Genomic DNA, 13229 nt, shown 5'->3' on the forward strand with positions numbered 1-13229 from the left:
CTCTAAGGGCTTTAGTAGAAGGTTATTTGTAAAACGTTTCATGCATGTTATGGTGTTGCCTTGCACCGCTTTCAGCCTCATAAAATCTCATGTTTAAACAGGGGTTTCCTTGCATGGGCTTTTTGATGGCATTAGCATTTCACCTCTGCTGTGCGTTTGCTAGCAGGGGATGGATTCTCCAGGACTCACGTGGCTTGCTGTAAAAGTAGCATGAAGGGATAATTAGGTCTTACCCCGTGGGCAGAGGGTGGATTTGTGGACTAATCTGCGGCAAGTTCACGAAAGATGGAACTAGTGAACTTCCCAAGATACGACATGGAGAGACAGAGGTCTGGGCTCCTCCCCGTGAAGGGCCCATATGTCTAGAATTCATTTTCCTTTGGACAATGATCTGGAGCTTTTCTTCGCAGAGGAATTTAGGGCTGTAGTTAATCTCTGTTTCTGGGAAATGGTCAGGCATGTAGTCAGCTTTCTTGCAGCTTTGTTTATTGCTGTTTTCTTTAGGTGTTGAGAGGCCTTCAGCCAGGGGCCTGGGGAATTTCCACTGATGAATATTCTTATTAGCTGTCCAATGCACTAAGAGGGCTCAGGGCAGAGCTATGGGAAGTCAGAGCTACTTTCTGTTTCTTTCCAGCTGGCTGCGGAAGGGACAGAAATCTGCAGGAATCAGGCTCAGGCCCTCGTTAAAGTTCCCCCTTTGGGAGGGAAGGGGGAAGAAAACAAGGGCACCTCTCCCAAATGCCTCCCCACTATGTAAAATAAAATGTGTCATTCTCAATTCTTACTGACACCCTGTGCAAGTCCACTTGGGACCAATGGGGGTAAGGCAGCACAAGCTGGCTCAGCTTCCATTAGACAGATATCACTGTGCAGCTTAGCCTCAAAGGGATCAACAGCAGAGGTGAAAGTAAGAGCATGAGCTGGCTGAGCTGTAGCAAAAGTCACCAAGTAGCTAGTTAAAGAGCTGGCTAGGACCCCGGTTGCAATAGGACAGTACCTGAAAGACATTTTATGTTATGTTCAGCCCGGATTAGTCAAACAGTGTGATAAACTTTTATTTTCCTTTATTTTTGGGCTCCCTCTCAGACTGAGCATCTCCAAATTACCAACAGAAAATCAGTTTGAAGCCTATGAAAATCGTAATTGTAAAATAAAAATAAACCTGCTCATTGAAGCTGAAGATCTTACTGTTATATGGATCATTATAGATTGTTAATTAGCTACAGTGAACTTCCATACTTTTGTATTAGTGTTTTCTACAATATCTTTGGGGTCTCTTGTTTCCATAATGTTACAAGCTCTGAACAGATTTCATAAGCTTCAAGTTTCTGTATGCAATTGGAATTTCCTGTATGGTATTTATTCAGTACTTTATTTTACCTATTGTATCTGCTTATAATTATTATATTGATCTCTGGAGAGCTGTTAACAAACTAGTTGGAGTTTGAGTGCTTTGGAAATACAGTAGTTCAATGTTCTCAGCAAATGTATGGTGAGGTCCTTACACTGATTACACAAATATGGCAATTCTTTCTTGCTTGTTCTCTTGCATTAGATTAGGGGATTTACCAGTGTTTCCTCTGGAATGTGGAAGTTCACTCATTATGTAAAGCTGTTACTAATGCAAGCAGGGCTAATGCAATCATTGACTTTCTCTGCAAAGAACCTTGAAATCCTTTGAATATTTTATTTTGTGCAACAGTATGATTACCTAATATCCTGTGCTAGTGTGGTCTAATGGTTAGAGCAAAGGAACAGAATCTGGCATTTCTGCTTTCCATTGCCGGCAGATTTGCAAATGACATTCTGTAACCCAGCAAAAAACAGCAGGGAGTTTTTTGGCGCCTTACAGACTAAAAAATATATCAGGGCATTTGCTTTTGTGGGTAAAACCCACTTCATTAGATGAGGTGGAGTGGAAATGACAGATGCAGGGGTATATGTAAGAAGAAGAAGAAGAAGAAGAAAAGGAGCACTTTTCATGTGTAGAACCATTGTTAATGAGTCTGTCACTGATCCTACATTTAACCACCCTGACAGTTAGGAAATTTTTTCTAATGTACAGCTTGAACCCCCTTTGCTGCAATATAAGCCCATTGCTTATTGTCCTGTGATCAGAAGCTAAGGAGAATAATTTTTTCTCTCTCTTCCTTTTAATACCCTTTTAATTAATTTGTCTGTTGCTGATCTCATAGGGTAGGTCTGTACATCAGCCTTATTTCAAAATAAACTGCTCCCAAAGAGCTCTTCCAAAACAGCTTATTTCAAAATAACACTGCTGCACACAAAAATGCATTTGAAAACGCACAGTTCTAGTGCCTCAGTGTGCAAGAGGAGTCGGGGGAGCAGACGTGGGGCTTACAGGTTGCCCAGCTCTGCTCTAGAGTTTAATTATTCATCTTGGACAACGTGCATTGCAACTGGTTGCATAATGAACCCTGTTAGTTCACCAGTGTTTTCTGTTCGGCTGTCCATTATACCTTTAAGGAACTTTGGTGGGTGGGTGCATCCAAAAAGGTAACCCGCCCCCTCTAGCTCTGAACCCAGTTAAGTGCCATAATCAATGGCACAAGCAATCAAACATGGAAAGTAATGTGCTTGAGGGAGAGTGTCATGCTTTGGACTAGCATTGTCAGCGGGGCAGTCAATAAGTATTGCTGGTGGTGATGTCTGGGTCACTGTTGTGGAAACAGGGCTCAAATCAGTGAGACATGCAAGTGCCATAACGCAGTTTGAGAACATAACACTGATCCTGCCTGGAACTGCTGGCTAATGTGCTGACTCCTATCTTGGAATAGCTCTTCGGGAATAGTTTATTTTGAAATAAGGCTGGTGTGTAGACTTACCCTGTGAGATCAGCAGCAGACAAATTAATTTAGTTCAGCTGCAGTGTGGAAGTAGAGTTCATGGGCAGTGATCAGCAGAAAAGCACTGAGAGCTTCTGTGGGCTGGGAGGACATTTCACTCTTGGAAGATGAGAATGACTGGGACTGGGACTATAGAGTCCTCATCAGATATCACAAGCCAGCAGGAATGCTGTAGGTCCTTGGATGGCCCAAATAGGATTCACTTTGGAGATGTGTGCAACATGTGAACATCCAATACAAGTTTGGGCACAATAGTGCCTGGGTTTCAAAGACCAGCAAGACACACACAAGGCACAATCTTTCACTTGGGAAAGAATTGTTAAATGATAATGTTTTGTAAAGCTTCAACAGCAACGTGTTAGCAACAGAATCGTTTGTTCAGAGCTCTGTAGTTGGGATTGCATGGGCTTCTGTTATCTCTTATGTTTTTGTGTTGCTGTTAGTAAGTAAAAATCATGTTTAAAAATCCACACTCTGAAGGTCAGTAATACATAAGAGGGATTTTATTTTTGCAAAACACACATTCTTAATAAGAAATGTGGGCAAAGCGTAAGGAGGTTTTGTTAAGATGCTTTACACTACCACTTCTGGCTTGAGAGGCAGATGGAGCATTTCCCAGTTAATATGCATTCTGGGCCCAATATAACAGAAAGAAGGAATGTAAGTGAAACTAGAAACCATATATTTTATTTCTGTTGGCTACTGTAACTATAGCTATTTAAATGGAGGATAGCATTTCTCTCCCTGAGAAGTAAGGTCCTGATCCAACAGAGCATAGAAGCATGTGCCTGACTATAAGCATGTGAGTAATTCCACTGATTTCAGTGACACTGTTCATGTGCTTAATTTTAAGCACATGCTTTAGTGCCTGGCTGGATCACACCTTGGAAAGACCTTCTGGGAGCACAAGGTAAAAGGCACATTATTGATGACTCATTTCCACGTATAATGTATCTGCTTTACTCAGAATTATATAACACGTGGATTTAAAGAACAGCAGAAAAAAGAGCCTGAAAGGATAAAATCTTCAGTCTCCCCCTATTCATTTCTTTACTGTAAAACTAAGGATCAACAACAAGAAGAAGTTGGCACTAATGAAAGCTTAATGAATAATATATACAACTTGTTAAAATGAGTGACTTAATTAAATAATTTAATCACATGAGCCCAGATTCTGAAATACTTTATTCTTATTAAAAGTCCTTTACTTCTTCTGGTAATGACCTTTAATTTCAGTGGGGCTGCCTGTGGAGCACGATACTAGTTACGATAAGTAAGAGGATTAGAACCTGGCCCTTGACCCTATGGCTATGTCTACACTGGAGTGATCTGTCAACAGAACTTATAGTCAGAGGAGATCTTCTGATGAGACTTCTGTTATCAGAGCATGTCCACACAGCCAAGTGGATCGCTCTGCCGACAGAGAGCAGCCAGCTGTCCCGACTGCTTTCTTGATAGAATGGACCCTGGAACCCCATGAGACGGGTACTTACTGGAGGGTCCTGTGAAGAGGTCTAAGGATGCCCTGGAGGTGACTTGGCTTGAAGGGCTCAAGTTCAGGGCAATCACCAATGTGCCCTTGCTGGGCTCAGACCCTGTGTCTGGCTCTGGCTCCAGCTCTGTCTGGGTCCCGGGCTTCTGCTCCTCCTCTGTTTCCAGCGGCATTGCGGGGGCCTCCTCAGCCATGTCCATGGGAGCTGTTGGGCAGGAGCTGTCTTTGCTCCTCAGGAGTAGGGCAAGTTGTGGACTCTGCCCCTGACCTCTGGTCACTGTTCCAGACCTGGGTGTACCCCTGCCAGAGCTCTTTACCTTCCCCTGCACCTGCTCCATGGTGCAGGCGGGGCGGCCCTGGCCCATGAGGCTGGTGAGCAGCCTGGTGTATGCCAGGGCATCGCGTCTCTTTGTGGAGGGGTCCAGCAAAATGTCCTCCTCAGCCCAGAGATGGAGGAGCTTCTGCATTTCTGGTTCAGTCCAAGAGGGGGCCTTGCATGTTGTACCCTGTAGGGTGCTCCTGGGACACTTCCTGAAGGGCCCTGGGGGAGTACGGGGGGGCTGGCTCAATACCATGTAGCTTGCCTTGGGCAAACGGAGAGGCTGTGGCACGTGGGGACAGACGTGCTCTCAGCTTCCAGCCACAAGGTTTCAGGGGCTCCCTGAAGCTTTAAGACTGACTGGAGACAGGGAGCATAGAGCTGTGATTGCAGTGGGGAGAGTGTCTCCTGGGCCAGTTGGTCAGTGCCTGCCTCTGGGGGAGGGGCACAAGGCTGTCGACAACAGTGCCACGTTCTGTTGATTTACTGTGGACAGAACGCATTTGTAGTGTGGACACTCCATGAGTTTTGTCAACAAAACTCTCTAGTATAGATGTAGCTTATGCGTATAGGGAAAGAATATGACATCAGAAAAAGTGACAGCATCCAATAAATGTATGACCAAATGATACCCTCATTAACAAGTGGTTCAATATGTCAATACCCATGAAAACAAGAGGAATAAATATCTACACACTGCAGGTTTTAGAAAAACACAGTCTTCAACTTTACAGAGAAATGAATCCACAACAAAAGGTGATGAGTGAAAAGTTAAATTCTTGTGGGAATTGGTAGACTGATGTGCGTTGCACTTCAAAATAGAACAGTTCAAAAATAAGGATTCATCCTCTTAATGAAATGCTAAAGCAAATTCTAAGGCTCATGGGGGGGGCACTAAGAACATAGGCAAAATTAGGCCTTATGAGGAGCCTTTCATTATGTTTCCAGGTATGCTGGAAAAGTAAATCAGTGATTAGGGAGAGGACAGCAATGTAAAAAGTTAAGTGCATGTGTCAGTCTTCATGGGATCAGGGCCTAATTGCACACAGGAGCCCCATGGCTGTAGTTATTGGAGTGGGGCTTCATGTGGGCACAGAGCTCTGCTTGCTTGGAGTTCCCTGCAGGATCAGGGCCATGATCACAGAAAAGTAGAGGCAGCTGAGAATACAAGTGAAGCAAATTCATTCAATGTTCCAATGGCTATTGGCAAAAATGTTTCACATTCTTTCCTCAGATGTGATTATTTCCCACAGTACATTTTGTTTTATTCAGACAGGCAATTTTTTAGTGTTCAGTTTTGGTAATTCTTCATGTATAAGTTGTTCTGCAATCACATTTTCAATTTGTTCACACTCCTCCAGATTCTGGCGTTAAGATTTGCCCTGCTACAATCTTTTACTTTTAAGTAGCCATGACAAGCACATTTTAACATTATTTCCCTCTGATATTCCCTCCTCACCTTTCCTGTACCAAGAGCTATTTTTGTTTGTTGCAATTGATTTAATGGACATTGATTTGGCTGCTAAAACATTTTGCAGAAAGCAATATTGAGCTGTGCTCTGCAGCTTTCCCCTCTGCTGTGATGCAAAATTTTCTGTTTGCTTAGGATGAGCATGAGTGCAAGTGAACTTATAAAAATGATTCTTATATATTCTAGAAGTAGCAAAAATCAAAACTGATCCTTTTGTTTCAATTTCAATTACCCGAGTCACCAGAAACAGACCAAAGTCTTTCAAATTCACATTTTATAACCAAAAGCTTCTGCTTTATTACCCCTGAGGTCGAGTTTGCTTGTTCTTGGGAAATGCTCCCAGTTCTGCCACTGACTTAATGGGTGGCTTTTAGTGTCTCCTGCTGTTGTTTGTGTCTCAGTTTACTTCTGTGTAACAAGGGCAGAATGAAGAATTACCGAGGCTTGCTATGACAGTTAATGTTTGTGAACATAGAGATGGCACCATGGTAAAAAAAAAATGGTAAAAATGGCACCGTGGTGACTGCACTTTGCTACCGTTATGGTTGTCATAGACAAACCCTCAAATCAAGTGTGGCCCAGAGGAGATGAAAACTGTGGTGTTTCCCTCCAGGGTTTGTCCTCATATTGATCTGTCAGAGGGAGAAGGTGTTGTCCTGTCATAAGTGGCCAAATTTTGTCTTCCCCTCCCCCCATGCCTGGCTCAGTTGAGATCTATTTTGTGCTCGGTGGATGTGCCAAACTTGTGCCTCTCAAAGTGAAGTCCTGTGTCTGCCCTGACTCTCAGTTTCCTTGGGACCTTGGCTGTACTGCAGGATCTCCTGAGTCCTGTCCTAGGAAGATATTTACCCTGGATCCTGGGCTGCGTTAGGGGAGCTCTTAGCACATCTCAGCAGGAGGTGATGGAGAGGTGCAAAGGGGGCTTTTGACAACCTTTGTCTTGCCTTGATCCTAGGACTGATGAGTGGTAGGCTAGTCCCCTGGTGCAACTTAGACCAGTCTGAAGACTATGTTGCACTTACTGTCAATGGCCTGTAGCAATCTCCTTACTGGCTCTATCCTCTTACTCCCACCAACACTTACAGCCAGGATGAAGGTTGAGGCATAAGAACATAAGAAAGGCCATACTGGTCACACCAAAGGTCCATCTATCCCAGTATCCTGTCTTCTGACAGTGGCCAATGCCGGATGCCTCAGAGGGAGAGAACAGAACAGGGAATCATGAAGCAATTTCTCTCCTGACATCCATTTCCAGCCTCTGACAAGCAGAGGCTAGCGACACCATTCCTACCCATCTGAGCAAATATCCATTGGTGGACCTAACCTCCATGAATGTATCTAGTTCTTTTTGAACCCTGTTGAAGTCTTGGTCTTCACAACATTCTCTGGCAAGGAGTTCCACATGTTGGCTGTTTCTACACAGGCCACTTTCTCTGAAAGTGGCATGGTAATACACGGCCCGAGATATGCTAATGAGGCAAGGATGTAAATTCCCCGCGCCTCATTAGCATACGGTCACATGATTTGGAGTCCGGAAGACTGTTCTTCCGGACTCCAAAACGCCGTTTAGAAGCGCAGCCCCTGGGCGTCTTCCGGAAACAAGCCCTTCTTCCGGAGGCCCCTTCTCCCAAAAATTTTTGGGAAGAAGGGGCGTCTGGAAGAAGGACTTCCTTCCGGAAACTTCCCCGGGGCCGCGCTTCTACATGGCGTTTTGGAGTCTGGTAGAACAGTCTTCCGGACTCCAAATCACGTGACTGTATGCTAATGAGGTGCGGGGAATTTGCATCCATGCCTCATTAGCATATCTCGGGCCGTGTATTACTATGCCACTTTCGGAGAAAGTGGCATATGTAGAAACGGCCGTTGACTGTCCACTGAGTGAAGAAAAACTTCCTTTTGTTAGTTTTAAACCAGCTACTCATTAATTTCATTAGGTGACCCTTAGTTCTCATGTTAGGGGAACAAGTACATAACTTTTCCTTATTCACTTTTTCCACACCAATCATGATTTTACAGACCTCTATCACATCCCCTGTTAGTGTCCTCTTTTCTAAGGTGAAAAGTCCCAGTCTTTTTAATCTTTCTTCATAATGCACCAGTTCCAAACTCCTAATAATTTTTGTTGCCCTTTCCGAAAGACCAATAATGAGTGTGGTGTCACTGAGCCACCCAAGGATTCCCTATGCAGAACAAAACCTCTACGGGCTAGCTTAGGAATGTTTTACACTTGTACCATTGTGATGTCAAGTTCCAGTAAGGCTTTAAAGCCCTTTAGGTTAATGTGGGCTCTTAGCACCAAAGTTTTTAATGGCATGTGTTGTATTTGGGAAGGAACCCCAATCAAAAGAGACTGCAGACACCCCCAGCTGAGTTAGTGGGGTAATTAAGGGGGAACAAAGGGAGCCTCTGTTATTTTCTGAGCACAGAAATCAAAAGATGCAGATTTCTGGAGACATTTTTGGTTGGATTATTTTTGTTGTTGTTGTTGAAAACAACAAAGGTTCTGTCATCTAACAGGATTCCCATTCAGACAGGCACCCATCCCTTCCCAAAGAGGAGTGGCTGAAGGGGCAATCATCTGTCTAGGCATCACCATTTCCTTTTCCTGAGCCCTTACAGAGGGGTTTGGTAGATCTTGCTTCATACCTGGGAAGAAGGTGGGCAACGCATGAGAGAGTTGGCACTTACCCTTCCCAGATCTACAGGGAATCTGCTCAGAACTTCATGCATTCTGGGACATTAACTTTCCATGGCCTCTTCCCTGTGGAAGAACCTAACTTTGTTAGAAGGGGTCCAGGTGGCACTAGAGAGAGGGTTCATAGCTGATGCAGGTGGTCCTAGCCTTCTAGATATGGCAATCATCATATGTCCTGTTTTGGCAGGAACAGTACATTTTTTAAACTCTGTCCTGGATGTCTGGACTTTTTTTGGCTAAAATGAGCATTTGTCCATTTGGTTTTGACAACTGATGATCATCTGGCATGAGCCAATGCCACAAATGCCCAGTTTTCCAAAAAAAGGTGGGATGCACACCCACAGTGGGCATGGAGGAACATTCAGGGTGAGAGCGGTCAGGCGAGGCACTGGAGGACAAGGTGAGGCTTGGGACCTGAGTGGTCAGCCCCAGCTCCAGCCTGTGGGTTGTGCAGAGCGTGGGTGGTCAGCCCCAGGTGCAGGCAGTGTAAGGCTAGGTGGTCAGCCATAAGCCTAAGAGGTGCAGGGCTCAGGCGAGTTGCAACAGCAGATGACTAAGCCTGCTCTACATGGGTCAGTGTCCCATATTTACTATCCCCTCCTTCTAGAGTTATCCCAGAACCTGTGGATGCTTCAGGCAGAGCACCCTGTAATCAGAGTTGCTTTTTTCCAACACTGAACAAGGAAATTTATTAGTATGTTCTCGACTCTTCTGCCTCTTTGTTAGTTTTCACTGTAAAATTTCCACCTAAATCACTTCAGCCCCCTGCCACCAAACTTCCTGTTTAATATTTAAGGCAACAGTGCACAGATGCTTAATTCATGTTTGTTTCAAATGGTGAGAAGGTTTGTTCCTCACTCCAAGGAATGATTTTGGGGAAATGCATAACAGGAACCTAGTAGAATCCCCCACCCCCCACCCCCCGGATTCTCTCCTGTCATTTTTTTTCCCACACAAAGAGGAATATTTTGCCAAAACTCTTGAAATCTTAGTTTGCCCCGAAGTCAAGACGGTGTGTTCTTTAGCCAAGGTGAATAGTAACAGAGAGATAACCATGTTAGTGTATATTCTATCAAAACAAAAAGGCAGTCCAATAGCACTTTAAAGACTAACCAAAAATAAATAAATTATTTGGTTAATTTTTAAAGTGCTACTGGACTGCCTTTTTGTTTAGCCAAGGTGGAAATTCTTGTTAAGGGCACAGAATAAAAGCAGATAAACAATGTTCATTAGGGGAGGGGAAGGCTTTCAGAAGGAATCACTGCTTCCCAAGATTCCTGTTTACTATTCTGCCTTATGAACTAATGTCAGAAATTGGGATAGGGTCTGCTATTGACAGCCAAAGGGTACATACATATGGGATTTTGGTCTCCTGCCCAGTTCTCCATTACAGAAAGCATGGATCACCAATGTGTCATTAGCAGCTCAGGTTTGGTGTCCTTGGGGCATTGGAAGAAAAAGACGGGGCATCGATTAGTCCAGCAGCAGCCTGGGGACCCCCGATTTTAATTGGTTGCACTGTATGGGCTATATTGATCCCTGGTGAAGCATGCTGGCCTTTAGCGAAGTTAAACCATGGCAGAATTTGGCCTTCTGTGTTTCACCCTCCATATTATTAATGTGTCCGATACTGTGTCAAACAAATACACTGCTTCCCAAACTGGATGTGAGAGCAGCCCTTGAAGTCAGTGGATTCCAATCCCTGGTCCTTCCCAACTGTCTCACCATCGCTGCCGCAGAAGGAACTGTTCTGAAAAGAGATGGCCAAGTAATCATAATCCACTGAAGTTCAGGGATGGTAATTAATGACCTCTCTCTCTCCATTTTCTGTGTCCTCTGCCTCCCAGTGTCTTGCCTGAAGTATGAACACAGAAATAGCTCTCTCTCTTTTCTGCTCCAGACAGCAGGAGAAGGCAAAATAGTTATTGCTAAAATTTCTTACTGAGATGCCCTCCAGCTGCCTGCTTTGGTAAGTGATTGTATTGGCTGGTTGTAACTTTTTTTGGTAGATGCTCTGATTTGCATTTGGCTTACCAAAGGGAAGATGCACTGGGCAGTGATATGATCTAGTTCTCTTTGGAGGCTCTAGAACTGGGGGAGCTGGACCAGAAACCGGCTGCATGTGGCTGGTTTTTAACCCCCCTCCTCCTCTTCTGATGCCTTCACAGAAGGTGCTGGAGGATCCAGTTTTGTTGTTGCCTTAGGATCTGCGGTTTAGGGATGCAGAAGGAGCAGCTGGACTTGTTCTCCAGTTAAGCAGTGAAATGTAGGTGGTTAAGGCCACGAATATTAAGCATCCAGCTTTTATCCCCCCTGCTCCCATCCCTCTTAGAGTTTGTAAGGCATTCCTGGAAGCAAACACTACACCATGTAGCTGGGTGCGAGACTTTGCATTCGTGTGAACCCTGGCATTGGCTGTGCTGCTGCGTGACTCCTGCCTGTCCACCCACCCACTCCGGGAGCGCAGGCTGCACTCTGCTGGGTGCATTACGCAGGAACCACTTAGGCTCAGAGCAGCAGCAGCAGCAACCAGGAGCTGGGCAGTAGCCAGCTCCCACTTGCCAGGGCAGATGGCTCCAGGGCCAATGGAGCAGCAGAGGCTGGGATCAGTGTTTGCAGCAGGATGGATGCTGGAGCCCTGCCTGTCCTTGCTGCTGGGTGCTCCTGTGGTGTGTGCACTTCAGAGACTCCCACTTTTGCCCCCTGAGGACACTGGCCCAGTGAATGCCAGCCGGGAGTCTCAGGAAAATGGATCCTCCATGCGCACAGTGTTCTTCTCCCTGGATTATCAGCATGTGCAGCTCCCATTTGAAATAACGCTCTGGATCATGCTAGCTTCTCTCGCCAAAATAGGTAAGGAGCCAGGATTCTTCTGGGCAGCAGCAGCAGTATGGGGAGAGGGAAAGGGGCTTGGACAGGGGAGGGATACTCAGAAAATTAATTCGCTGCATTGGGCATGTGTTTTGCCAAACCCCAGCTAGGTTGGAGAGCCCTAACCTAAAACCCTCACCACTCCTAATTCTGTAAATTTTCCTTTGGGCAAAGTCTCTCTGGAGTGTCCCATCCTGCCCAGTGCCCGTATGCTGGGAAGGACTATCAACACATGCTCTTCCCAGTGGTTTCTTATAGGTTATCAATACTATTTTTCAAATCTTGGGCTAGATAAAAGAGAACTACTTCTTCCCTTTCTGGTACTGAGCTGCTCCAACTGAATACATATTGCCTTTCCAGCACCAGGCAGAGTTATGAATGGTGAGCAGATGCTGGATCAGGCCCATCATGAAGAATAATTTGGGTCTAAGGGTAATATAGTATCACAAGGGAAATGATAGATATAGACTATGAACTCCTCTCACCTTCCGATTGTTAGTACTGCAGAAGCCCCTTAACTTGAGGTAATGATGCAGAAATATGAAATAGCTGATGCTTATTTACACGATAGGGTCTTTGGAGTAGAAACAGTCTTGAAAGTTTGTACTGCGCCCAGTGCTAGTTGCCCAGTTCTGGTAATACCAACAAACAATACCAATAATGACAGATTGAGATTTTTTTTCTTGTTTTTACATTTCAGCTTGGTCTGTTTCAGTTTGTGTCTTGTCATAGCTTGGGTCGTAGGAATGTCTCTCTGAAGGGTAGGTCTTCACAGAGGAGCTGGATGAACTGCTTGGGTGGAGCTGGTAACCTTTCCACAAAGTTGTAGCTAACCATTTGGCAAGCTAATGATGAGCCAATATTCCAATGGCCTCCTTTGTAACCCATCAGAAGGCTTTCTCTGAGAAGAACATTCCTTAGAAACATGGAACATGATTTTTAAAACAAATGTTACCTGTTGCTCTCCACTTGTGTAGTGCTGAAGAAAGTGTGCTGTTCCATAGAATCACAGAAGATTAAGGTTGGAAGAATCCTCAGGAGGTCATCTAATTCAACCCCCTGCTCAGAGCAGACCAATCCCAATTTAATCATCCCAGCCAGGCCTTTGTCAAACCAGGACTTAAAAATCTGTCAGGATGGAGATTCCACTATGTCCCTGGGCAACCCCCTCCAGTGCTTCACCACTCTCCCAGGGAAATAGTTTTTTCTAATATCCAACCTAGATTTCCCCCAATGCACTTTGTGACCATTGCTTCTTGTTCTGTCATCTGCCACCACTGAGAACGCCATCCTTTTTGGAACGCCTCTTCAAGTAGTTGAAGGCTGTTGTCAAATTCCACCTTGTTCTGATCTTCTGCAGACTAAATAAGACCAGCTCCCTCAGCATCTCCTCACAAGTCTCCTAACCATTTTTGTATTTTGACTCTCTGTTGCCCTGAATTCCTTCAGATATGCTTATTTTAGGTAGATTATTTTCAGTGCCTTCTGTACTGTTGTCAAAAAACCTTTTGTTA

At 44.8% G+C, this 13229-nt stretch overlaps 1 protein-coding gene across 1 annotated transcript in view; it reads left to right on the top strand.

Annotated features, from left to right (window-relative positions):
• Nucleotides 1-11429: 11429 nt before the first annotated feature.
• LOC142020377 (sodium/hydrogen exchanger 2-like) overlaps nucleotides 11430-13229 on the top strand; it is a 65994-nt gene continuing 64194 nt past the window's right edge. Inside the window, exon 1 of the mRNA XM_075008133.1 lies at nucleotides 11430-11697. Coding sequence (XP_074864234.1) covers nucleotides 11430-11697 — 268 coding nt within the window. The remainder of the gene's footprint in view (nucleotides 11698-13229) is intronic.

This window comes from Carettochelys insculpta, chromosome 13 (assembly GCF_033958435.1).
Source record: "Carettochelys insculpta isolate YL-2023 chromosome 13, ASM3395843v1, whole genome shotgun sequence".
Lineage (NCBI taxonomy): Eukaryota > Metazoa > Chordata > Testudines > Carettochelyidae > Carettochelys > Carettochelys insculpta.